Here is a 25,162-nt window from a genome sequence, read left to right as displayed (position 1 = left end):
TTTGGTCCGTTTTGAAACGTTGGAGAAGCGATTCTCGTTATTTTTGAGGTCATTGGAGACATTTTTACTCTTTTTTTGTTGTTTCTAGCATTAATCATACTTTACAAACGATTAAAGTTCAGCAGGATAACTGTTTTTGTTGAGCTGAAACAGCTCGCCATTGACAGCTGGTCGACAGGTGGCGCATGGCGGAAGTTGTCGGATTAATCTTAGTCTTCAATTTAATTTAAGATGCAGCACAGGCAACACTAGAATTGAACTAGGCGTTTGTGTAATATAACTTGTACCCTAACTTGATTAACTACATATTGCTTTCGATAAGTAAGTCATTACCAGCCTGCTTCTATTGGCCGCAAAACGCTCCAACAATTATGTCCTAAAGTACTTTATTCTGAAATACAATTCACCGGAAGCATTATATATTACTTGACTGGCTTGACTGTGGTCACACAGGCGAATCATCTGTGCAAGAGAGAGGAATACTGACCTAATTAACTGTTCTGAGGACAACAGCAGCGACGGCACAACACATCAGAGCGACCGACCGAAGTGAAGGACTGTGCCATTTGCTGTAACTGTAAGTCCATGCACACTGTTTTTCTCCTTAATGGTGTCGTGACAATTGCCATTAAAACAGCACGGGATAAATCCGTGTTCTTCAACGGCGTGTAGTGAAAGCGAGTGGCAGCAGCTGTTAGCCTCAAGGTGCCTGAAACGGGAGTGATTCCGGATTATACAGGTGAGATGCCTTGCGGTGTTCAACCTCAACATTCGTGTTCAGTCCTGGGACGTCGGCATGCCTTGTAAAAACCAAACGAAGAGCAGTTCCTGGAGACGAAGTGTCATATTATTCAACCGGCTCTCGTTTGTAATTCAGTGATAGTGCAGTGGAGTACGCAGGCTGTAGCTATTGGCCTGTATTAAATTATTTGACAGTTAAAGACATCATGTCTTGTAAACCTTGCTTGTTTTCAGGCGGGCAAGACTTGTGCACGAGCCCACCATTTTGGATATTATCACAGTGCTTTTACTCATGCATTTCATTTGATTGACAGACCTTCATCCGTGCAGTCAATTATGCACTTATTTGCACTTTAATCAGTCAGTTAATCCATGCTCTGCAAGAATCAATCACTCTTGTAGAGTAGAGCTTAACTAACAGTTATTTTCTTTAGTGCTGCAACATTAGTTGATTAATCAGTTAGTTTGATTGAAGGAAAATGAATTGCCAACTATTCTGATAATCGATTTCTGCAGTTCCTTTCAAGCAAAAATCTCAGCAAATGTCAACTTTTGTTAGTTCCACCTACTGAAATGTACGAATAATCTGCTTTTCTTTGACTAAGAAGCAATCTGAAGACATCACTTTGGCCTCTTGACTTTCTGTAGACTGAAGGATTGATCTGCTAATCGTGAAAACAATAGGCTGATTAATCAGTAATGAAAATAATTGTTTGTTGCAGCCCTAATTTTCATGATTGTTTTTTCTTTTTGTTATTACGTCTAATCAGTTTCTCATTTACTTAATAAAGTAGAAATAGTTCCCATCCTGACCACCAGAGCCTGAAGTGATGTTCCTTATATATCCAGATGAAGATCTTAAAAACTAGTATTCAGCTGTAATATGACAATGGTAGACATCCCACTCTTTGTCTTTGTGAAGCTTTAACCACCAGATGTTTGGTGGTAATGAGTGGTTGCTATATTTTATATTGATCTGCTAATCAATTTGTTGACAGTTAAGTCGTTAAAGTGCTGCATGGGAAATTTGACTTGCACCGTAACAAAAAAGACATGAAAACCATCAATTAGTATAAGTGATTGCAGTAAAAGGAAATGAAAGTGGGTAAAACCAAGAAATAAGAGATTTAAAGGCAGTGTGGTGTTTAACATAATATCAAGAAAGGCATAAAAGTGTTCACATCTACTTCCACCAGTGTACACTGTTTATGCTACTCCTGTAGAACAAAGTAGATACAATGAATCAGAAAAAGTGACTTAAAATCTTAAATTAATAAGATTATCAGGCAAAAGCAGCCTCAGGACAAGGCAAGCTAATATGAGTTTGATATGAGTCTTCTGGTGAAAAATCTATAATATGTTAGAGACTATAGCATGAGTTTATATACTACAGTCAGAGGTTGTATTCAGTTGTAAGGTTAACTGTATTTCTATCCTTTTTTAATCTCCTGTGATATTCCTTTTCACGGGGGTTTATGGTATTGTTGTGATACTTGTATTGAATCCATTTAAATGTTATTCTAGGATTACAAAAAGCTGTTGCTATAAGGATGCTTCTGTAGTTGTCACAGGGAAATGCAAGGGTTATGATTATTTTGTTGATTTTTTTTTGCCTGGGAGAGAAATAAAAACATCTTAATTTGCCTTCCATGTAGCAGCCAGAAGAAGCTGTGCGTGGGACTTGGTGTCATTACAGAGAGCGCTCCACCAACCTGTCTGCCTAGAAGCCAATACAGAGCTGACAATTGTGCTATTGACTGCTGCAACTGAGAGAGAGGAGGAGGAGGAAACAGCCAAAGAGAGAGAGAGAAAAAACTTGTCCTTTCTGGATATAAGGAGGGGGGGTTCGTCACAGAGATCATTGTTTTGCAGGGGCTTCTCATGGGAAAAGTAGCTATTGAAATGTCTGTAATGGCTGAACTGTCATCAGCTCAGTGCACCTGAGCTTGCTCCTGCTGCACACTCTCAAAGTGACCACCAGCCTGTGGGCATTCGTTGCGCAGTGAAAAAGCAAATCTGCGTTTTGACTTTAGCAAGGAGGACAAAAACGTGACTGAAGACTGCAATTCTTTTTGTCAGGATTATTTTTACCTGGAGCTTTTTTTTTATTTATTTTTGGTGGCCTACCTGGGAGAGAAAAACAAGCGCAGGAGGACAAATGACTGTTTGTGGATTGTGGACGTACTGAGCTCTTGATTATAGCACAGAAGGGGGCTGCAGGGGCTGAAGCATCCGTGTGCAGGAATGCACATTCCCATATGGAGGCAGACCATACAGGTTTGTGTCAGCAGTTAATGTGTTGTGCATGTGTGAGAGCTTCTGATCTGTGCCTGATGATCACAACTTTTCTGTTTTTTGTAAAATGTACTATAGCAACATTACAGTTTTAATAGACATAATATAGTTGCAACAAAGGTATGCATTTTTAGCTTAGACAAAATGATTTTGAGAGTAACCATATGGATATATAGCACTTGGCGAACAGTCTGCATGGCAAATGTTTGTGAAAGCTGATGTGTTCCCAAGTTGCCCCACAGTACTCTGGTGAGATGTTTTAGGGATCTTGAACAAAGTGTCCCAGGGCCTGTACTGTTCACGCCCCCCTCTTTTTTTTTTTTTTTTTATCCCCTTCTGCTGTAAGAACATGAGAATTGAGAACGGGGAAAAAAGTGCAGAACGGCTCTTTTGCTCAGACGAACTCCATGCATTCCTCATCAAACCATAAGTGAGCCTTACTGAAGTGTCAGTTTATATGAAAGACCAGAAATTTTCTTTGTGTGTCAAGACGACAGATTTGCCTACATGGAAGAAAGTAGTGTTAACCATTCTCATGAGTGCAGAAAACAGTTTGCATCTCTTTGTGACTCATTGGCGTGACTAATTACTATGACTATTAAACTAATTACTTTGAAATGAGAAACTTCCTCATCACCCTTCCTGGAGGAAAGGACATCAAGCATTAGGAAGTTAACTGAAGGATCTGGATGGCCTGTGACTGTTTCTGCATTATTTAAAGATAACGTAATTTGTATCCCACATGGGGCTGAGTCTGATCCCTCTTTTAAACACAGTGACTAACAACAAGGATTGCAAAGAACTCAGGACCTGTGAGCGATGCAGTTGTGTGAGCTGCTGTGATGGTTGCACAGGAAAGAGATGAGGAGCTTAGGAGAGTAGTAGAAATATTAGTTCTTTTTCAAACAGCAGCCTTGCAAAATGTAGTACTCCCAGATATAAATAGCTACTCATTGTCGCAGTTCATCATGAACATTCAGGCTACGAGACTAGACACCAATAACAGATAGATTGAATAGTTAAGATTGTTCATATTGTATAATATGTTGAACTCTGCCCTTGGCTAAGACAAAGCGACGAGGCAGCTGTCATAGAAATATGTACTTGCTGTTTTTCTTGTCTCACGTCTTTGTTGCTTTAACTAATAATTAAAAGGAGGGAGCTCACAGGATTGTGAGTCATGTTACTGTCAACAGGATATTAACTGGAGTTGTTGCACAATGAAACAGACTTATATTTGGTCAACTACGCTGAAATGGGATATTGTCTCGATGTCACAATTACAAGAGAAGACAGTAGCTTGGATTCTTATGTAAGGAGAGGATGCAGAGTGTTTGCTTCCAACAGACCACTAAACTAAATTATTAATTATTTCCTTCTTCCCCTGTATTCAGTGATATAATGTTTGTCTTTATCTTTAAATGCTAAGATCCAGTATGTCATGTACATTTTAATTTAAAGGTAAATGAAGTAGCACTCCTATTCTTTTCTCTGTCTGCAGACTACTCCAGTTGAATGTTATTTGAATAAATTTTGTTATCAAGTTGATAAAGTTCATTCAAATTCTATGGAGCGCTTCTCTAAAGAGCTGGAGCACTGTTTCCTGTCAGTAATCATTAGAGAAGCAAGAAAAACCTGAATAATTGAATGGCTAAAATCACTATTAAAATATGAAAAGTCTGGCCCACTGTTATGCATAACAGGAGACAAATCTCTTCTCATCAATAGCTAAATTTGTTAATTTTGCATGGAATCTCTCGTTTTGGCATCAGAACTTTCATCATCATCCTCATATGAATGATATTAGACGAACCACGTGTTAAATTGTTTTCTTTTCCTTGCCCTCTCTAGCGTGCCGTTTGAGCAGCTGAGCCTGTGCAGGCCCTGGAGGTGGCCATGTTGGATCTCTTCCTCAGAGTGCTGGTGTTGGCCCGTCTTCACCTGTCACCTCACGGCACCTTGCTGCCAACCTAACTCCTCGCTCCCTCTCTCTTCCCCCATCTCTTTCTTCCAGCGCCTGGCCGGGAGAAAGGTAAACGCAGTGTGCTTTTCAGGGTGTTGTTGTTCAGTGGGTGTGCTTGGTTACTTTGGGACAGGTATTTGAGTAAATCAAGTGTAGTTTCAGAGAGAGAGCCACCAGACTGTAATGGTTGGTGGGAGAGGTCTGAAAACTGAATGTCAACCTACTTTATGAAAAATAAACTTTAAAGCTACACGTTTTCTTATGAGGTCTCAGTATGACCCTGACGGCTTTTTTGGAACTGATGCTCTCAGTTTGGTACGTTCCTCTGAAGTTATTTTTATATGAGGAATTAATGAGTAAATTTAATTGTGCCTGTGTCAGCATCCCGGCATTAATTATTTTGTGCTTTGCAATGTTAAAAGGACAGTTCCACTTTTTTTAGAAATGAGACAGGCTATCTGTTTACTCTTGTTTCCATGTTTTGTGCTATGCTAAGCTAACTGGCTACTGGCATAATGTCCAACTATTCCTTTTCAGTGTTTTGTTATTTAGTTACACTTTGCTTTGGTGACATTTCTGTTGAATTAATCTAGAGGACATATTAAAGCACACCAACTTAGCTCTATTTCCTTTTTCTAGGTACTTGGTCCTTGTGGAAAATGTCCTATGCACACCACAAGCTGCTTACCTGGAGCTTACCTCAACTCCTCCTCCTACCGCTGATCTACCTCTCGCTGTTGGCTCCTCCCACAGGTAAAATAAACCAGTCGTCATCCTGAACTCAGGTGGCAAAGTCACATTTGTTGACTGGGAACTGATAAGATAGTTCACATCTGTGCCTCTTAAACTATCAGCACTGACCTGCACAGTAGGTTTACACACCTTTGATTACCGAGGGCGTGTCTTCATCCTTCTTAGAATTTTACAATGATACTTGGACAGTGTCGGCTGTGAGTTGGTGTGTACTTTCCTTCTAATCTCAGGCGGAGAGAGGGAAGACTGTTGACACCCCTACTGTGTGTGTACTGTATGTGTTTCTTCTTTCTGATGCCACTCTGCTCAGTGGGTTACAGTGTGAAACAGAACAATAGGGCCTCTGTGAGTACACATTGTATGTGTGTGTGTGTGTGTGTGTGTGTGTGTTGAGGGGTGGGGGACAGAGTGGACAAGGGGTGGGAGGACTAAACTGAGGCCAAAGGGTCCTTTCTCAAACAAACTACAGTGCTTTTGTGTGTTTTTGTATGCGGCAGGACTTTTTTTTTCAGACTTGAGTTACACTGACTGATAAAGTCAACCTTAGCTCTTGTGTTGCCATGGCAGCAACAGTTACGGCTAAAGCACAATCTCAGACGGTTTGATGAATTGTGTGTTTGTGTTTTTTTATCATTTTTGTTTTGAACTGTTGACAGCCTTGCCATGAGCAGGACGAGCTCTCAACTGACTAATCTTGCACTGAGCTGACTCTAGACACATTGTTGCCTCTGGTCTTTATTTATTATTGAACTGCATATTTGATACTATCAATGCTTGGCATTTTTCAGCCATAACCATTCAGTTTATTTACTTTCTGTAATTACCTTGCTATATAGTTTCAGTTTCATTGTTAGTGGTGGAGTCCACTGCCATTCCTGCGTGGGATTCACATTGCCTACTGATGCACTAGGAATTCACAGGAAATGGGGCAGCATGTAATCCAGTGGTACTGTTTGTAAATCCATTTCTTAGATATCAGCATCGCTTTTAACTGTTGACTCCCCTGCAGCCGTATCAGTGCTCTATTTAGTTTATTGTGGATGCAAATCCAACATTTCCCACTGCTGTTAGTTCACAGTGAAAGCCTTTCAACTGGCAGAACACAGGATGTGAAGCAGTCAAAAGAAAATGTATTTATTACTGAGGTTAGTGCTGACAGCAGTCAACCATCAAAAACATCTCTACAATCAAGAGATTGGTATTCCGGGCATTTTTTTGACAGCAGATCAGTTTTAAATGGAAAAGAAAAAAACAAAGCGAAACCACAGTGAACTCTCTTATTGTGTAAGAAAACCACTTGAGCAGCGTGAAATCGGGTCACAGTTGCTTGTGGAATGATGCAGAATGTGCGATTATTGACTGACTGACTTATTTGTTCAAATAACACGAATTTGTTTGGCTGCACTGGGGACACATGCACCAGCTACTCCTCTGTTTGTAGTTTTGACAAAGAGCTATTCAAGAAGTGTTCGCTGTCCCCACAGGTCTGCTGTTCAATTTACCACCAAACCAACCAAGAATAAAATCTTAAGGATTATAAATTAAAAGACGTTACTGGGTACGATCAATGACAGAAATACCCTGTTCTTATGTGGTCCAAGTGTTGACCATTCAGAACTGCAAGACAAAATAAAATGGGTCTGAGGATGTTTTCGTCCTTGCTGCTGGACTACTACTCATAGCTAGTTAGGCTTTGTGTGGACATTCATTTAAATGGTGGAATATAACCTTCCATTTCTCTCTGTTACTTTTACAGTCTGTGGCTTTTTATAGTGTGTGCTCTTCTATTGCACCTGTCTACGCAGTGAATTTCTCACGTGGGACAATGAATGGATTGAATTGAGGTCATTTGATACTGCAAAGGCTTGATTAAGAATAGTTTCACCACCCAGAGCGAAGCTCTTGCTCGCCGTACCAGCTCCCAGCGCTGCTGATATGAGTCTGATATGGTCTTGCTCAGAGGATGGAGGTTTGTGCGTACTGCATACCGTGCTTTGGGTTTTAATCAGTGTCTTGTTTTGTCAGAGAAAAGCCTCGCTTCCTCTCGCTGCTGCTGACTTGGCTGACTGCTCAAACTGCGGCTGCATGTCGGCTTTTCTGAGAAATGTTCAGTCAAAGCCTAATCTGTGAAAAGTCTCACTAGTTGGGAATTCGCTGTGGGTTTCGCTTTGCCCCTTTGCCTTTGACAATGCCAAGAGTACCCAACAATGCCCTGATTGATATAAACAAGTAAAATCTTGAAAAGCCTGGGAATCGCTGCCCAGTGGTGGACTCTTGATGTCGCCTTTGGCAGATCCTTTTGATCAAACTACACCAGACTCTTTCTAGAATTTCTCTGCAGGGAAATCGGTTCAAAACCTTCAGCGTGTGTCCTCTCTGTCCACCCTATTTCATGACCAAACCCACCCTTTTCTTTTAGCTATGGCCATTATTCTCTCACAGTGATATGTAAAACATTTTTACATTTGAGTAAGGTACATCCTTCTGTCCCTGTCCAGGTGTGTCAGCAAATTTCTGTCGGGTGACCGGCGGGGTGCTAGGGATCCACTGGAGCAGCGCCATCACCCTGGGTTGGCACCCTCTGGCGTCCGGGAGAGGTGGGGCGACATGCTGGGAGGCCTGCTGCTTGAAGCCAAGCTGCAATGCCGTTTGGAGCCTCGGCGGGCGATGTGTGCTCCTCAGCTGTACGCAGGATTCTGGTTGCCCCATCACCTCCCTGCCACAGCCCCACCAGGACTCCCTCGGCCTCCTTCAGCTGCTCTCAAAGGTGCAGAGTGCAAACAACATATGGACTTATTTAAATGACCAAATTTTTTTAGCGATTCAGTTTTCCTGATCAGGTCAGATTCGACTTATCCACAGTAACACAGTCAACGTCACGAGAAAAATAAGTGTTTCTGCTGTCACTTGCCTTCATTATGTCACAGCTGAACACTATTGAGTTACCTTACATATGAATAATGCCAGTGATTTCCACCCAGGGAGGTCCGCAGAGTTTAAATTTGGGAAAAAGGAGAACATGTGATGTAGTAGTTATAAAATGTTTTCTAAACTTGTTTGTCCTCTGTAACTTTTCTTTAAGGGTCCGGTCTTAAGGAGACGTAGAACAGCTCGTCACGCACTGCATGCAGGAAGCCACACATCACAGACAGGACAACATACCGGCACGGTAACTTTACACAATATTGTTTATTTTTGAATGTTCATGTTGATCGTTGTAGCAGATGCTGTTAATTAGTTAGCCTCACCCTCTGTTTTTACAGGAAAGTGTCAAACTGGAGGTAGATCACCCAACTCCAACAGCACCCAGCACCATCGCGCTTCTTCAAGCAGCCCAAAAGAACCTTAGCCAGTTAGCTAACGCGAGTGCAGACATCGCCCCAGCTCCATCACAGCCGAACTCAACGGCGGTCAACGCCGCCGATGCTGCTGCGTCTTCCAATAGCAGCGATGTCAGCACACCCACAGCGACCGCTATCATCGCAGCTCCAACACAGGCTGGTAAGGAAGCCATTATCTGCTGCCGCTGATGTCACATGCCCAGACAGCGATCACCTATTTCCAGCCACAGTAATATGTCTTGTCCTCATTTCTTAATTATGAACTAATATATAATGTAGCAGCACCGTTTTGCAGCCTTGGAGGAAGATTTCACATGACTCTCAGGTCCTTTCTTTCTTAAAGCTGAAAAAAAATACGTTTTTGATGTTTAAACATGCTTTTTTTTTTTTTTGTCACGCACACATTTTGCAAAACGTCTTCTTAGTTTTTGCTTTGGCTGATGTTTGATAGAATGAAGATGTCCATTGTCCACAAATTTTATGGCAGACTGCTCAGCTGTTATTTTTCCAGATGAAAGCCACATGCACTGTGGGTGTGAAGCCGGATGAATCTAAGCAGTAGGAATGTGCTGAGACACGCTGGGCTTCTACAAACAGGAACGACTTGTATGATGGGTTTCTCCTCCCTGAAGGACGATATCTCCATTGAACTGGCGTTAGATAAAAAATGTCAATAATTCATATGCAAGTTGTGTGAAGGTCTCCTACATTTTATGAGGAGGTTAGACTTGGATACACAAAAGGACTTTCAACAACAGATTCTGAAAGAGGACATCTCACAATGCCATCGCCACCTTAAGCAATTGACAGTTTGTCTTAAAGGGAAACTACTTTTACACCATGATTGTTTATTGGTCACGTGGAGTACTGCTCAGCCTGTGGTTTTGAATGAGGTTTTGCGAAGTCTGAGAAAATGATGATGATGATGATATAACTTTAATTTTTTTTGCTTCTCAGTTTGATTTGTTTTTAATGGGAAGCCTCTGTTACTAATTGGGCTGTGGAATGGGTGGCATACTATAAATGTTTACCAGACAGGGAGGGAATATAATGGAAGCTGTTGAGTTGCATGATGGGAATTGTAGGATCCAGGATTTTTTTTGGAGCTTGACCCATACTAGGGACTAAAATTCAGGATATTTTGGCCTCTGTTGCATTATTATTATTATTATTATTATTATTAATTTACTTTACGTTTCGCGTATATTCACAGGAAGGTGCATAATAGTTAAGGTGACTGTACCACATAAGGATATGCTGAAGATCTTGCTCTAAATACAGTTAAACATCATTTCTCCCACTCACCCCTCATTCAAATCTCAACAATCCTCCAGGATTCGTTAATAATTCGCAAAGTTATTCGCAAAAAACTGTGAAAAATTTCCCATAAGAAATTAATGGGAAATTTCAGCCTTTTTCAAGTTTCTGCTGCCTCGCCATACGTTCTCCTACAGACTTCATTCAAACTTTAAAAGGTAGATAATTTTGTCGGCTCAAATTGAATCCTGGCTCACTTTTTGATATCTCTTTCGGTTTTCGATCCCTGACCATCTGAAGACCATAGAGTTTCTCAAAAAATGCTCAGAATTTCTGCCCCTAGAGTGGGCGATGACATCAGCTAGAGTGCGAGAGGCAGTGAAAAATTGCCTAAAAAGATTTTTTTTAATTGCCATAAACTCCAAACGGTGAATAGGAGACACATAATTTTTGGATCCTTTTGTAGACAAACGTCTCTTCTCGCCTTTGATTTCAATTTTAAAGGGTTGGCCCCCACCGAATTTAATTTGGGATTTTGCACCGTCTGCCCTGCTCTGCTGCTCCATGTAAGGTGAGCTCCAACACACCTGATTCAAATGCTCAGCTCGTTACTGGGCTCTGCTGAGGCCTGATAACGAGCCATTCATTTGAATCAGGTGTGCTGGAGCAGGGATACATAAAACATGCAGGGCAGCGGTACTCCAGGACCAGGCTTGAGAAACAGTGGTATAGATAACACCAGCAGCCCCCTCATGCCCCTGTCAAAATTTCAGCGGCGCCGGAATTGTCTAGTTTATTTAATTTTTATCTCTTGCGGGTCCTCCAGCTTGATTCAACTGCAATAATAAATCAATTATTTATTTTTCATGTCTAGTAAGGTAGTATATGGTATTCAGATGCATTTGTGTGAATTTGGTGAGTAAGAGGAAGTGGAAAGTAGTAAAATAATGTGGTCTCTGCCCCACTTTCATCTGTAAGGTTGCAGTCAAGTACAAGGACGACAGCTGTTTTAATCGTTTCATTTGGTACTATGAAATTACTTTGAGTAAAAACTGACCCCTGATAGTTTCATTTATTCGTCTGCTGTTGAATACTCCACTCTTTGACCAGTTTTTGTTGCCGTGTTGCAACTTTTGGCATCATGTTTTGATCCTCTGTTGCTCTCTTGCTCTGTTGACAGTGAGAGAACTGGTGGTGTCAGCAGGAGAGAGTGTGGAGGTCACGCTGCCCCGCAACGAGGTCGAACTCAACGCCTTTGTGGTCCCAACACCTCCGGCAGGTACAACCATGGAAATATTTGATAAACTGTTGCAGTGCCTTACCTGGAAACTACCTTGAATCTGGTTACGCACTGTTTATTAAATCATGTCATTTCAGCAGTTTTCTGACATCTGTCTTAATATGTAGCAGTGTTTTAATTACATATGATTACAGACCATAGTTTAGCATGCTGTGATATTTTTTTGACGTTCAGGACTAGAGTTATTAAGAATAACCATGCTTGACAGTTGTATTCCTGAGTCACCATCTGCATACTGCACGTCACACGGAGCAGTTGCCAGACAATTTCAAATCCAGACTGGGAAAAGATTATATAGTTTCCGAAGAGGAATGGACGTCAGAATTTTGCTAATCTCTTGATCCGTCCTCGACACGCTCTAACGTTGCTAAAATTATCCTTATATGATAGATTTTGATTGAGTGCATGTGCAGTTACGTTCGATGTACTTATTCATTTAATGTTGCTACGTCTTTACAGGGACAAACTATGCATTTGACTGGCGTCTCATAACTCATCCCAAAGATTACAGTGGGGAGATGGAAGGGAAGCACAGCACGACACTTAAACTCAGCAAGGTACAGCTCACGGCTTTCATTTACATGTTCTGCTCAAAATAGAACATGCAGCTGAATCTCTATTGAATGTATCAGCAGAAGGTTTCTTAAAAAGATCACTTCCTCTTTCTGCTTGCTTTGGTTTGCTCATTCTCTCCCCTCTCTCCCTCTCTCTCAGCTGACTGTGGGGCTGTATGAGTTTGAGGTGGCAGTGGACGGGGAGGGGGCTCATGGAGAAGGTTACGTCAATGTCACGGTCAAACCAGGTGAGGTCCAAAATTCAGCACCATGTAAAATCTCATTCATATTGCAGTGATCTTAAAAGTTGTTTGCAGGGGTGCCACCTTTTCAGAACAAGCTGAGGTTGCTGCAGGTATAAAATAACCAAAACAAAGTGTCAGTTAGAGGAAGCTCACAGAATTCGGTTTTGCCTCCATGCCGGCGACAGCTGGGGTTCTGGCCATAACTCAAGAAATCATACACTAATGTAAATGTCTGAGGATAAAATGTGTTGTGAAAGTGATGACATTTTATATCTAAAAGGTTGACTCAACTGTGAGACTGTGATGCTCTGCTAAAACACTTTTCTGACTGCTATTAAGCTACAGGTGATTGTTAATGCACCGTGTGATAAAGCTCTCTATCAGTCCTCTGTACTCCTGTGGAAAGATATTGTCTAAGTGCAGACAGTAATATGGTGATAACTTCCATTTCACCAAAAAAGACACTTAATAGCTTTTATTAAATTTCTTCAAAGTCTTCACTACATATATAATGCTCGTCTGGACAGATGTAAGCTGGCATACAGCATTAAGGTGGTAATTCTAGTTTTTGTGTGTGTTAAGCAAATATCCTGTTAAATGTCTTCCACTCCGTGTTATTGAGGACATACTTATGACTCCCCTTCCTCTTTCATTATTCAGTTTTCCTGTGTTTGGAAATTTTTAAGACTTGCGCCGTGTCACATAATTTTGTAATATTTTCAACTGCTGCACCACCAGTTCATGCAGCGACGCCTGTAAATAAAGGGAAAAATGAAAAAGGAAAGTACATGAAGTGGTCATAGGACTGCTGGTTCATGTTAATACATTCATTGCAAAGTCATGGTGGAGAGGAGTTTATATGTTTACAATTGATGTATAATACACAACATTAATATTTTTTTTAATTCTATATGTGACATTTGTTGCATGTCTGTCCATCTTAGAAGACGGATCCTTAAAGGGTTTTTTGGGAGTTTTTCCTTATCTGAATTGAGGCTCTCAGGATAAAGGGTGTGGCATACTCTTCAGATTATTCAGCCCCTTGAGGCAAATTTGTGATTTGTGATATCAGGCCATATAAATAAAACTGACTTGACTTTACTAATGGGATGTGGTAAAAGCCTAAAAAAATCATGACCTAAGGCACACATGGGTAAACATATGCAACGATGGGAAGTCACAAGTAACTCTCTGTAATACTGACTGAAAGGCAGATATGAAATATTTTTGCAACAACAGTAGCACAGCCTCAAAAATCTTCTGCTTATATTTGAAAAACTTGGATAATTGTGAAAAATAATGTTTAAAAAGCTATAAAACAAGCAAACACTACATGTGTGTATTATTTCAGGTCTATTGTTACCCCACTTCCTAAAAAGGTGGGACACTCACATAAGAACATAAGAATGCAATAATTTGCAAACAAACTGTTTACAGACAACAGTTTAATGTTGTCTGTAGGCACATTCCTTTACAGACAGGCTGTTCCTTTTTGTAATCTCCTTTATCCAATCATGTGCTCACAAAGTGGTGAACCTCGCTCCATCCTCGCTTGTGAGCGACTGAGCCTTTCCAGGACGCTCCTTTCATACCCAATCATGATACTATCACCTGTTACCAAGCAGCCTGTTTACCTGTGGAATGATCCAAACAGATGTTTTTGGAGCGTTCCACAACTTTCCCAGTCTGTTGTTGCTCCTGTCACAACTTGTTTGAAACGTGTTGCTGCATCAATTTCAGAATAAGCAGATATTTACAAAAATCAGTGTAGTTGATGAGGAAAAAACATTAAATATATTGTCTTTTTGCTGTTTTAAGTTGAGTATATGTCGACAAGGATGAACAAATGATCACTCTGTTATCTGTTATCTATACTTTACACAGCGTCCAAACTCTTCTTTATTTGTTTAATGGATCTAGTGGTTTGATGTTGACAGTGTCTAATAGTCCGCATGCTAATTCTAATTAGCATAATAAAGCTAAGCAACAATATTGTGTGGCTCTACCGTGACAGTAGGTCTTCAAACTGTCATGGCCAATGTTTGAAGGTATTATTTTTCCTTACAGACAGTGTAAATGTTAGTTATGCTTCATGTTGACTCAACAAACTCAGATCATGTCACTGGAAGACGAGGCTGCTTTCCTCCCACACACACACTTGTGACTTTTGCCAAGGCAGGCACTGACTCTTCTTTTCGCCTAAGCCACAAACAGCTGAGCGCAGCTCAGTAAGCGAGTTAATTTCTTGTTTTCCACCTGACAGAGCCGCGGGTAAACAAGCCGCCTGTTGCCGTAGTTTCCCCAAAGTTCCTGGAGATCTCCTTGCCAACCAGCTCCACGGTTATAGACGGCAGCCGTGAGTGTCTCACATGACAAACATATTTAACACCAGCTAAAGAGAAAAGCCTCGTACTTAAACTATGTTCCCTTTTCCTCAAATGCGTGTCCTTCTCCCTCTGTCCTCCTCACAGAGAGCACAGATGATGACAAGGTGGTGGCGTGGCACTGGGAAGAGGTAAAAGGTCCCCTGCGGGAGGAGAAGGTCTCTGCTGACACCCCAGTCCTCAAACTCACCAACCTGGTACCTGGGAACTACACATTCAGGTACAGGTGGAGTTAAATTGCCATTAAATATGTTAAAAACCATTTACAAAGAGCTGTTTGCCACTCAGTTTGTGTACTTAACCTAATGAACGTTCTCTCTCAGTTTGACCGTGACAGACTCAGACGGAGCCACAAACTCAACACAGGCCACCCTCTCTGTAAACAAAGCCAAGGACTACCGGCCCGTGGCTAATGCCGGCCCCAACCAGGTCTGAAGTGTTTTCTATCATCATGGTTCTGTTCTTTGATGCACCAAACTGCTGTTTTTGTAACCTTGTGAATGTGAAGTTGAAAAATGTCAAAATGCCATTTTATTTAGCTGGTAACCAATAGCTGGTCTTTCCTTTAACTTCATCCAGGTCATCCAGTTGCCACGCAACTCCATCAGTCTGTATGGCAACCAAAGCACAGACGACCATGATTCCCTGTCCTATGAGTGGTCCCTCAGCCCTGAGAGCAAGGACAAGGTGGTGGAGATGCAGGTGAGATACTCATGGCCTATAAATACTGTATAATTAATGCTCACGTGTCAGTTTATTCGTCCCCGGATAAGAGAATCATGGCTAAGAGCTGCATCTTTTTGTCCTTTTAGGGCGTACGGACACCGATCTTGCAGCTGTCGGCTATGCAGGAGGGAGACTACACCTTCCAGCTGACGGTGACAGACTCAGCTGGACAGCAGGACACTGCCCAGGTCACCGTGATTGTGCAGCCAGGTAAACAGGTGCTCTCAGGAGTTTATACCACCTGAGAACTTTGGAATCGTGTTTTTTCCTGATAAGTTTAGAAGAATATTTGGTTAATCAGGTGCTGAGGGCAAACAGTTTTTGCTTCTTACTTCCTTACAGCTGTTGCTCTTTCCTTACTTTATTTTTTGATAGTCATTGACTCATGTTTTGTAAGCCACTTCCACCACTTCCTGTTTGTTCTTACACTCTGCCACAGGCTGTATACAAACATAAACATGAAACGTGAAGGGCATACAGAGCAACAGTACACATATTTATATTTGGCCTATAATATGTGAAGCTGATGTCAGTACTTAGGTTGCTTATAAGGCATTTTGTTTGCTTCATGTTTGGTTAACAGCATTTTGACTCAGTGAATGGGAGGCGTACGTGGGTGCACACGTAGACTTAGCCAGATAAGCGCCAAGTCGGGACTGTAGACTGCAAATACACACTGGCAATACAATCTTTCAGTGTTTAAATAGGACCTGTCATGTGAACTCACATGCACCTGCAAGGTCAACCATTTGAGTAATAATATCTGAGAGAAGTGGCAGCGTGTTGTTAGTGTAATTCTGTAATTTCAGAGCAGGACTGCTGCTTTTTTATAATACAGTTTGACCTTTATGTCCTGTACCAGGTAGTATCCAATAGAATTGCTGATCTGAACGCAGTTGTTGTTGTGGGGTTTGTCAGCTATTACTGTATTTTTAAAGTTGTATCATGTATTACTTAAGGGATGATGAGCTTTGGTATCTTGCATTGGTTGTGCAAGAAATGCTTAGTGTGGTTTTCATTTAAGCTTAGATGACATCCAGGCGCTTTTGACAGCCATTAGCCCACTTAGAGCTGTATCTTTCATTGTACAATGGAGATTAATTTGTAGGTACCTCATCCTCGTGTCTGTCTCACTCTCCGTCCTCCAGAAAACAATAAGCCACCAGTGGCAGATGCAGGACCGGAGAAAGAGCTGACGCTGCCAGTTGATCGAACCACGCTGGATGGCAGTAAGAGCAGCGATGACCAGAAGATAGCCACCTACCACTGGAAACAAACCAAGTCAGTCACAGACTTACACACACATCTGCACAGGCAGCTTGCATTGGCTGCTGGCCAGTTAAAAGCTTCATTACAAATACAGTATAATACAGTTCAGTTCAAATGTACAAAAGAAACAGATTAAAAAAACAAAAACAACCTATTTTTCCATATCCACTATATTGTTCAGTGTCATCAAGGCTTATACTTTTATTTACAGTAAATTCTCCTTCTTTCTGTTCCTCTCCGTCTGTTCCTCCACCAGGGGTCCTGATGGGGTGAAGATCGAGAATGCAGACAGTGCTGTTGCCACGGTGACAGGTCTTGAGGTTGGCACATACGAGTTCACCCTGACAGTAACTGATGAGAGGAAGCTGCAGGGTAGCGACACCGTCACGGTCATCGTCAGAGAAGGTTAGTAGGTGTCTGTGGTGCCTGTGGTGCCTGTGGTGTGTGTGTGTGTGTGTGTGTGTGTGTGTGTGTGTGTGTGTGTGTGTGCTAATCTTTGCCTCTAAGCTGGCAGGTGTTGAAGTCTGACAGGTGAGGATTATGGCTGCTGTTTTGAAATATGAATTTATAATTAAAGCATTTACACTTTTGAAGCATTAAACGTACATTTCTGTATGTTTTAAAGCAGATGTTCTTATCTCAGTATTTTTGTTGAAAATGAGACAATAGTGAGTTTGTATGCTGAGGGCATGTTTTTGAACTTGACACTGATTTATGCACAGTGGAAGTATTTATTTGTTTATGTCGATATCCTTTAGCTCAAGGCTAATCTCCCAAGAGCCTTTATTAAATTCACAAAAAAACAATTTGTATGCACATGCATTCTCATCCTATACACACTATACATATTATAAATATCTGCAGACACACACACACACAATCACACCATTAGATATACATAGTTGCAAACACAGGATATGCACATATACGCTTCATGTACACACACATTTGTATATGTATCCAAACTTATGCTTATAAAAAAAGAAAAAAGATGAACGTCCATCTGCCTATTTCGTTTTTTATCCTTGATGTTATGTTTTTTTTTTCCTATTCCTTTATCACCTTTATGTTTATCTCACACTAGGAAAGGTTTTTCCTGAATGCTTATTGGCCTTTTAAATATTGCAGTTTGTTCCAAAGTTTTATTGGCTTTTAAAATTTGAGATTTTTCCAAGAAGTGCAGTCGAATGTTGTCTCGTGTGTTCTTCAACTGTGATGGCCATCCAGTTATGTAATGTAACTCAGCGGCCGTGTTACTAGCAGAAACAACTTTCCCAGTCTTTTGTTGCTCTTGTCTAAACTTGTTTGAAAAGTGTTGTTGCATCAAATTCAGAATAATCAGATATTTGCAAAAATCAATGAAGCTGATGAGATAAAACATTAAATATATTGTTTTTGTACTGTTTTCAGTTGAGTATATGTCAAACAGGATTAGCAAGTGTATCGTGTTCTGTGTTATTTTACACAGTAATGTAATTTTTTTCCACCAGAACTGGACCAGCCGCCAGTGGCTCACGTTGTGTCAAGTCCACCCATCGCTCTGCCTGTCAGGACCGCCATTCTAGATGGATCTCGCTCCACTGACGACAAAGGTGGAGTCAGCTACCTGTGGACCAGAGATGATAACAGCCCTGCCGCTGGGGTGAGAAGGGCTGTTAAGGCTGCACATGATATAAAACTAAAGAATCCCTCCCTGTTACTGACATCAGACATCAAGTTATAAACATTTGAACCCTTTTGTTTTGTTTGTTTCGATAGGATGTGCTGAACAACTCTGACCACCAGGCAGTGCTGTTTCTGGGAAACCTGGTGGAGGGGAAGTACAGCTTCACCCTGACTGTTACTGACAGTAAGGGACAGACCAGCACTAACAGGGGCACAGTGGAGGTCAAACCAGGTAAAGTGAACAGACCCAAATGCATACAGACTCAAGCCTTCAGTGTGTACACAATAACACCCCATTTATAGCTGGTATTGAAATGTGATCTGTATCTGGATACATTACCTGGATAATAAACGATCCAATCTTGCCTTTGCATTTACACCTGGCATTTTCGATGCACTCTTGTTGTCCCATGAGCTGTTGAGATAGGGGAGACTATACGTGTTGTGAAACTTGGTCGCCCTCTAAATAACCTATTTTTTATGTTGGCTAAAAACAAATGTCTGTATCAGTGTTATGTTGTGTACGGATGCTAGCAAGTCGTAAGGATTGCATTTGCACGAACACAATGTGAGCCACATGTGTTCACGCAGATTAAATTCTGATCACGACACATTCACACCTTGCATTAAAATGCGTTTTCCCTTATCCAGATAACATGTCTATTCAGATCGCATTTTAACACCAGGTGTAAATGAATGTCTCGCGCTTTGCTGTTTTGTGAAGGCTGCTTTCAGGCTATTTTCAGGAAAGGCGACTATATCGAAAGTTACAGTTTCAGCAGTTTATCACATAATACCTCTTAGGATGTATCAGAGTTTATTTTTGCCTTCAAACAAGTCCATGCATTCAAATGGTTTCCACACAGCAAGAGACTCAACAACCAACAGCAGAAGGCTGAGCAGGTCAGTGTGCAGCATACGGTGAACAGACACAAACACAGCCAGATACTAATCCGTCATTTGGTGCTCTGGCCTCTTTCCCAGATTTCAGTATCAGATAGATCCTGCCTGCAATCAGCCTGATTTTCTCATGTCAGTTTCTCTCTCTCCTTGTTACTTAACCACCACACTCCCCTCTAACCTCCCCCCGTCCACATCTCTTCTGTGTTTTTATTCTCCTTTCTCACCTTCTCTCTCCCTCTCTGTGTATCAGACATATGGGAGCATGACCTGGTGGAGCTGGTGCTGGAGGTCTCGGTATCACAGGTCTCCCACCGTCAGCGCGACATGCTGCTGCGCCAGGTTGGCGTTTTACTCGGCGTGCTCGACAGCGACATCATTGTGAGAGACATCAGTGCATTTAATGAGCACAGGTGAGTCGTCCTATGCTTGAGGAAAATAACTTCTGAGATGCAAACCTGATAATGACACGCATTAACAGAACCAGGGACTAATAAGATTTGCGTGATTAAACTGATTGGTGGACATTATTATTTAAGTCATAATCTTTCCCTTCTTCCTCTCCAGTACTCGTTTGGTCTTCCTGGTGTCAGGCGGTCCAGGGCGCCCTCCTCTGTCCGGACACAGTGTTGCACTTGGACTGCGCAACAAACTGCGCAAACAGAAGAATGACTTTCTCATCTACAAGGCATGGCGGGTGGATACAGTCAGTGAGTAGCTGACAGATGTGATTCGTAAAAAGACACAGAGAAAAGAGAGTGTCTGCTGTAAACTGAATTAAGTGGTACTGTGCTGGACAGGAGTTTAAGATTTGGATTACACTGTATAAATTAGCGTACAAACTGTAACACAGGCTTTGCAGTTAAAATTCTATAAAGTTCAGTCACTTTTTTTGTCTTTTCAGAATTTAGTTGTACACTTTGCCACATGATTGCCTCAGGCTGGTCATAGGGTGAGAGCTGCTTCCGCCTCTTGACCTCTGTTACCTAAGATAATGCTCGTATAATGACAGATGACAGGGCTCAAAGCTCAAATCTCTAAGATTTTTGAGCTGTCACTGCAAGTTATAGCTCCTCCTTTTTGTCTTCTTTTTCTCTTGCCTTTGTTTTTTAAACCTGTACAGTGTTATTTTATCTATCACCTACACTTATTGTAGGCCTGTGCTCTATAATATGCATGTACTGGGTTGTTGCTCCTTAATTTTCTCAGCCTGCTCTTTGCAAGACAAAGCTTTAGTTTCATCTGCTGCACTCTCTGCTGCTCTCCTTCCTCAGTCTGCCAGCTAAACTGCTCCAGTCACGGTGAGTGTGACTCATTCACACGGCGCTGTGTCTGCCACCCTTTCTGGATGGAGAACTTCATCAGAGCTCAGCTCGGAGATGCAGAGAGCAATTGTGGTGAGCTGAGATTAATTTTCATGAAACAGTTTAGTTAATCAGTGCATCAGACATTACCAGGTATTCCATCACATAATAATAACTTACTTTTTTTTTTGTCGAACTTAATATTTTGTTTTCAGAGTGGAGCGTGCTGTATGTGACTATAGCATCCTTTATGATTGTGGTTGCTATAGCAACAATTGTCTGGGGTATGGTGTGCTGCTGCAACAGGTGAGCACAAGTTCTACAATATCAAATATTGTTATGATTATTACTAAATGTATTTGGGCACATACGGGGCATAATTTCCATTAAACTCTTGGGATTGTATTTTCTTCTATAACCACGTCTGCACCAAACTGATGATATCTGGTATGTTTTTGATTTCCTGAAAGACGGAAGAGTAAAGTGCGCAGAAGCAAAAGCAGATATAAAATACTAGAAGCTGATGAGCAAGACAGTCTGGAGCTCCAACCACCGAGAGCTGGTAAGACAAACACACATACACTGCCACACACTGTAGGTCACTGTTGTTGTAATGAAGAATTGGTTGTGATTCAGTAGAGCAGCGAGCAGGAGATCAGGCGCAGTCCTTAGGTTGCAAAGGCCTGACGCACGGCGTTCGCTGTGTACTTGGGGCCTAATGCTGAAGTTGTCAAGCAGCTTTTGGGGCTTTTAACACAAAAATGTTTGCAGCTGTGAATCACAGGTGACGCCTCATAAAATTTAAACTGCAACCAGCTGAGCCAGTGAGTGATGCTTTCCTTTAAAGCAGGCATCTCAAACCGGTTACATAAAGGGCCGCGTGGCTGCAGGTTTTCATTCCAACCCAGGAGGAGCACATCAGGCCAACCAATCAACATCAAGGGATCACTTAGTTGTCAGCTGAAGACTGAGATCAGCTGATTAATTGATTCCAGCCTGGTGTGTTCCTCCTTGGATCACCTGGTAAAGCATGCGCCCCGAGTACACATCAAGGATGCCAAAAGCCGATGTGTATTTAGTTTTCTAAAGAAAATACATTACTATAGCACTTTAAATGCTATTTGTAACATTTTTTGTGTGTAACCACTGTTATGCAAATATGTATATTCTGTGTGTTCTGAATGTGTTTTGTCCAAACTCATACTGTATGTTTTCTTGTCAAAAATATTTTGATCTCAGTGAGGCTACCTTTTTAAATAAAGGATTAAATAAAATATTCTGCATAGTCCAGGTCTGACACAGCATCATTTTGACATCACACTGTTTCTCTTCCTTCTCCTCCACCATGTGCCTTCCAGCCCGCTTGAAGCCTGTGCCCGCTCCCACCTCCTCCGCCCTCATGCACTCAGACTCTGACCTGGACAGTGATGACGGGCAGGGCGGAGTCCCTTGGACAGAGCAGGAGCGCGGGCATCTCCTTCGGCCCCAGAACGGCTCCCTGAGGAACGGCCAGGGGCCGGTGCGCGGCAAAAAGCAAAGAGAAGAGCTGCTATAGCGAGGGAGGAGGGGGGAGCTCGCCGCTGCCCTCACACACACCTCCTCCAGCTGTCACGCCCCTCTGTTCCTCACTCTTCCTGTTTCTCTTTTGTTGTTCTTTCAACACAAAAACCTCACACTCTCATCCATGAAGACAGACTGTGTGATATCTGGATTTCGGAAAAGAAACATGCTGGAAACATGTTGTCCCACTGTCACTGAAAAAACACCACTGTACTGACATTTCCCTGCTCCCACACTGAGCCAATATGGCGGGAAAAAGCCTACTGTGTCACTGAGAACTAGGGGTGAGCGATGTGTTTCGTAAACCCCTATTATTTAAGACAGAGACATAAAGAATGTACTATTACCCCTCTTACTGATGGCACACGGTTAGAGACTGCGGAAGATGAAGTAGCCGGAGTGACACTTGACTTTCCGGATTAAAAAAAAGAAAAAAAAAAAAGACTCTGCTTCAATGACACGAACACCAGCCACTTGACACGCTCACACCTTGCCTCTTGTAGACACGCATGTGCGCACACAAAGACACACTGCTCCAGGTCGACCTGATGCTACCAAACACTGCCATGTTAAAAACCAATGGTCAGCTCTGCTCTGATGATTTTTGTTAATGGCGGACATGATGGATTGGAAAGACAAACTCAACCAAAACAGAGCTACCAACAGCAATGGACCCTCCTCCAAAAAAACAAAAAAATATGTGCATGAAGAATGACAGATTGTAGTTCAGGTACAATCTGATACTGGAATGATCGCCTGCATGTTTGTATGTTGGGTGTATGTGTGGCTTTTTCTGGCTTCTGAGCCAAAAAATGTTGCTGCTCAGAGCATTTTTTTTTTTTTTATGTTTTTACGTCTGGAATTAACCTCTGGAAGAGTCACAATGTTGACAGTTATAGCGGCCAGAGGCAGAAGATCTTTTAAAAAAAAAAAAGCCATGCTTTTATTCTGAAGGCTTCTCTGTGGACTGCAGGAACACACACTGGAATACACAACACCTAATGAGTTTGTTCTCCACTGAGACAATAATGAGAAGTTCACAACACAACAAATGGAATGGACTGGGCCCTGCTCCCTCACTCACCTCATTAATGTAACGACAGCTTGAACCGTGAAGACCACTTAGTCTTGTTTTTTTGTTTTGTTTTTCTAAAGCAACCATTGATTAGATGTCGATGCACTTTGATTTCGTGTCTGTCAGCTTCAGTCTCATTTTGTCTCTGGCTGGTTGAAAAGGGAGATCCGTGACGGTTGAAGTTGGAAGGTTTAGCCATAAACGCAGGACTTGACCGCATTCAAAATTAAAAAAAAAACTTTATTTCCTTAATTTTGAAGATGGAGGAATGCAGCTCAAGTCCAGAAGCACCTCAGTAATTGTTACATACCTGTAGGCTTGAATGAAATAGATGGTGGAAGCTTAATGTGTGGCAAAGTGGGACTTTTTAATACTGTGAGGTAAATATACAGTTTTTGTGCAATGTCAGCAACTAATTACTATTTGTTTGGCTCCGAATAGGATGAGCAAATTCATCCTTGCTTTTCTTTTGGCAAAATTACACAAAAATCTAGATGACCAATACAAAAATTAGACACAAAACAGGCATCACTAAACTTCCACTAGGAATGAAAGTGAGTGTCCAGAATGACCTGAAACTGTGTTAGAAAAGAAACGATTTACTCCCACAAATAGGATCAGAGTCTGCTCTTAGTCGTATTTGTGGGGAGAAATAATTTGTTTATTTTGAGGGATGTTTGGCATAAATGCAACAGGAACAGGAAACAACCAAATGACTCTTACCTGCAACATCTCAGTGTGTGATCGCTTTGCATGTGAAACTGGCCTGTAAGTCACCTTTTCTTTGGTTGTTGAATGTTAAAAGGGTACGCCATTGACACAGTTCACCTTGTACTCTGTGTGAAGTAAGCAATCATTTAGGAAGTTTTACAAGAAAATGTCTGTTTCTTACTGTTAAGTCATCTCATGCTGATGTGCACATCAGGCCAGGCCGGAGATATTTGTTTTGAAATATTTCATTCAGACTAGCTGAATTTGTCTGCTTGTCTTTTGCCACCTTGTGTGAGCCAAGTTAAAATCAAGCGCACCCAAGTGCCAACTCTGTAAAATGCCACCTTTTGAACACTTTAAAATAATGTCATATTCTTCCAGTGTTTTTTTGCACACCACAGAAAATGTTTTTTGGAGAAATTGCTACAATCTGATGCTGATTTATTCTGAATATTCTTGTTTATCTGAGTACCTTCCCCCCAAAAAACTCACAGTGAACTTTCTCAAGAATAATTCTTTACCTATTGGACAACACAAAATTCAGCATTTCTTCTGTTACATGGACAAATTTTGCCAGTCACTTTTCGTATTTATAGAAGTGAATTGACCTTGACTCTGATGGAGTCCACTGTGAAGCAGACAGAGAAAATGAGGAGCAACTGTTAAATGAAGGGAGTTTAATTTAAGATGTTTTAGTGAAGGATTATCCCCTTCTTTCCCTCAGTGTGACCAGACCTGATGCAACTGGATAATCTGTACATTAAAATAAAATGTTTCAGTTTGTGCTTGAGTTTTCTTGTGTGTTTGGAGTAAAAACATCCTGCTGCCTGTAATGTTTGAAATACTGAAGAACAGTAGACTATGACATTACTGTAGAAGCCTGAAATGGCATAACGTGCAAGATTAGCTTCATTTTTTTGGCCAAGAAAAAGACAAAATTGTTTATAATGCTTACCGTGGCAGATGATTTCTTTCTTTCACCTGGCTTGACTGTAGGTTGATGCATTGTTTGTTATTGCACCTTAATGTGCGTCATGTTCCAACATTTGCATCCTTTTTGTACTGCAGGGGCATTATTTTTGCATCTGTGAGTGCTGTTTTCTGCAGTATTTTGAAGGT

The 25,162-nt window shown here is 41.5% G+C and overlaps 1 protein-coding gene across 3 annotated transcripts; it reads left to right on the top strand.

The window, feature by feature from the left end:
• The first annotated feature begins 451 nt into the window (after positions 1-451).
• On the top strand, positions 452-24,822 carry kiaa0319l (KIAA0319-like ortholog). 3 transcript variants are annotated; one of them, XM_041955520.1, is made up of 25 exons: positions 452-577; positions 2,397-3,018; positions 4,888-5,068; positions 5,639-5,752; positions 8,251-8,519; positions 8,835-8,921; positions 9,016-9,253; positions 11,531-11,629; positions 12,110-12,207; positions 12,365-12,452; positions 14,713-14,805; positions 14,921-15,053; positions 15,157-15,262; positions 15,413-15,535; positions 15,646-15,769; positions 16,708-16,840; positions 17,085-17,233; positions 18,319-18,470; positions 18,587-18,725; positions 19,647-19,806; positions 19,961-20,103; positions 20,668-20,790; positions 20,913-21,003; positions 21,168-21,259; positions 22,056-24,822. In XM_041955520.1, exons 4-25 carry the CDS (start codon positions 5,659-5,661, stop codon positions 22,250-22,252), a joined length of 2,931 nt encoding a protein of 976 aa, XP_041811454.1. In that variant the 5' UTR covers positions 452-577; positions 2,397-3,018; positions 4,888-5,068; positions 5,639-5,658; the 3' UTR covers positions 22,253-24,822. The 3 variants fall into 3 exon arrangements, with proteins under 3 accessions (XP_041811454.1, XP_041811456.1, XP_041811455.1); XM_041955521.1 differs by lacking the exon at positions 452-577 and adding an exon at positions 640-739; XM_041955522.1 differs by lacking the exon at positions 2,397-3,018 and having other exon boundaries at positions 460-577.
• Positions 24,823-25,162: the final 340 nt, after the last annotated feature.

Source organism: Chelmon rostratus, chromosome 16, assembly GCF_017976325.1.
Source record: "Chelmon rostratus isolate fCheRos1 chromosome 16, fCheRos1.pri, whole genome shotgun sequence".
NCBI classification, from domain to species: Eukaryota; Metazoa; Chordata; class Actinopteri; order Chaetodontiformes; family Chaetodontidae; genus Chelmon; species Chelmon rostratus.
The sequence above is the reverse complement of the archived record's forward strand: the minus strand, read 5'-3'. Positions and strand labels throughout refer to the sequence as shown.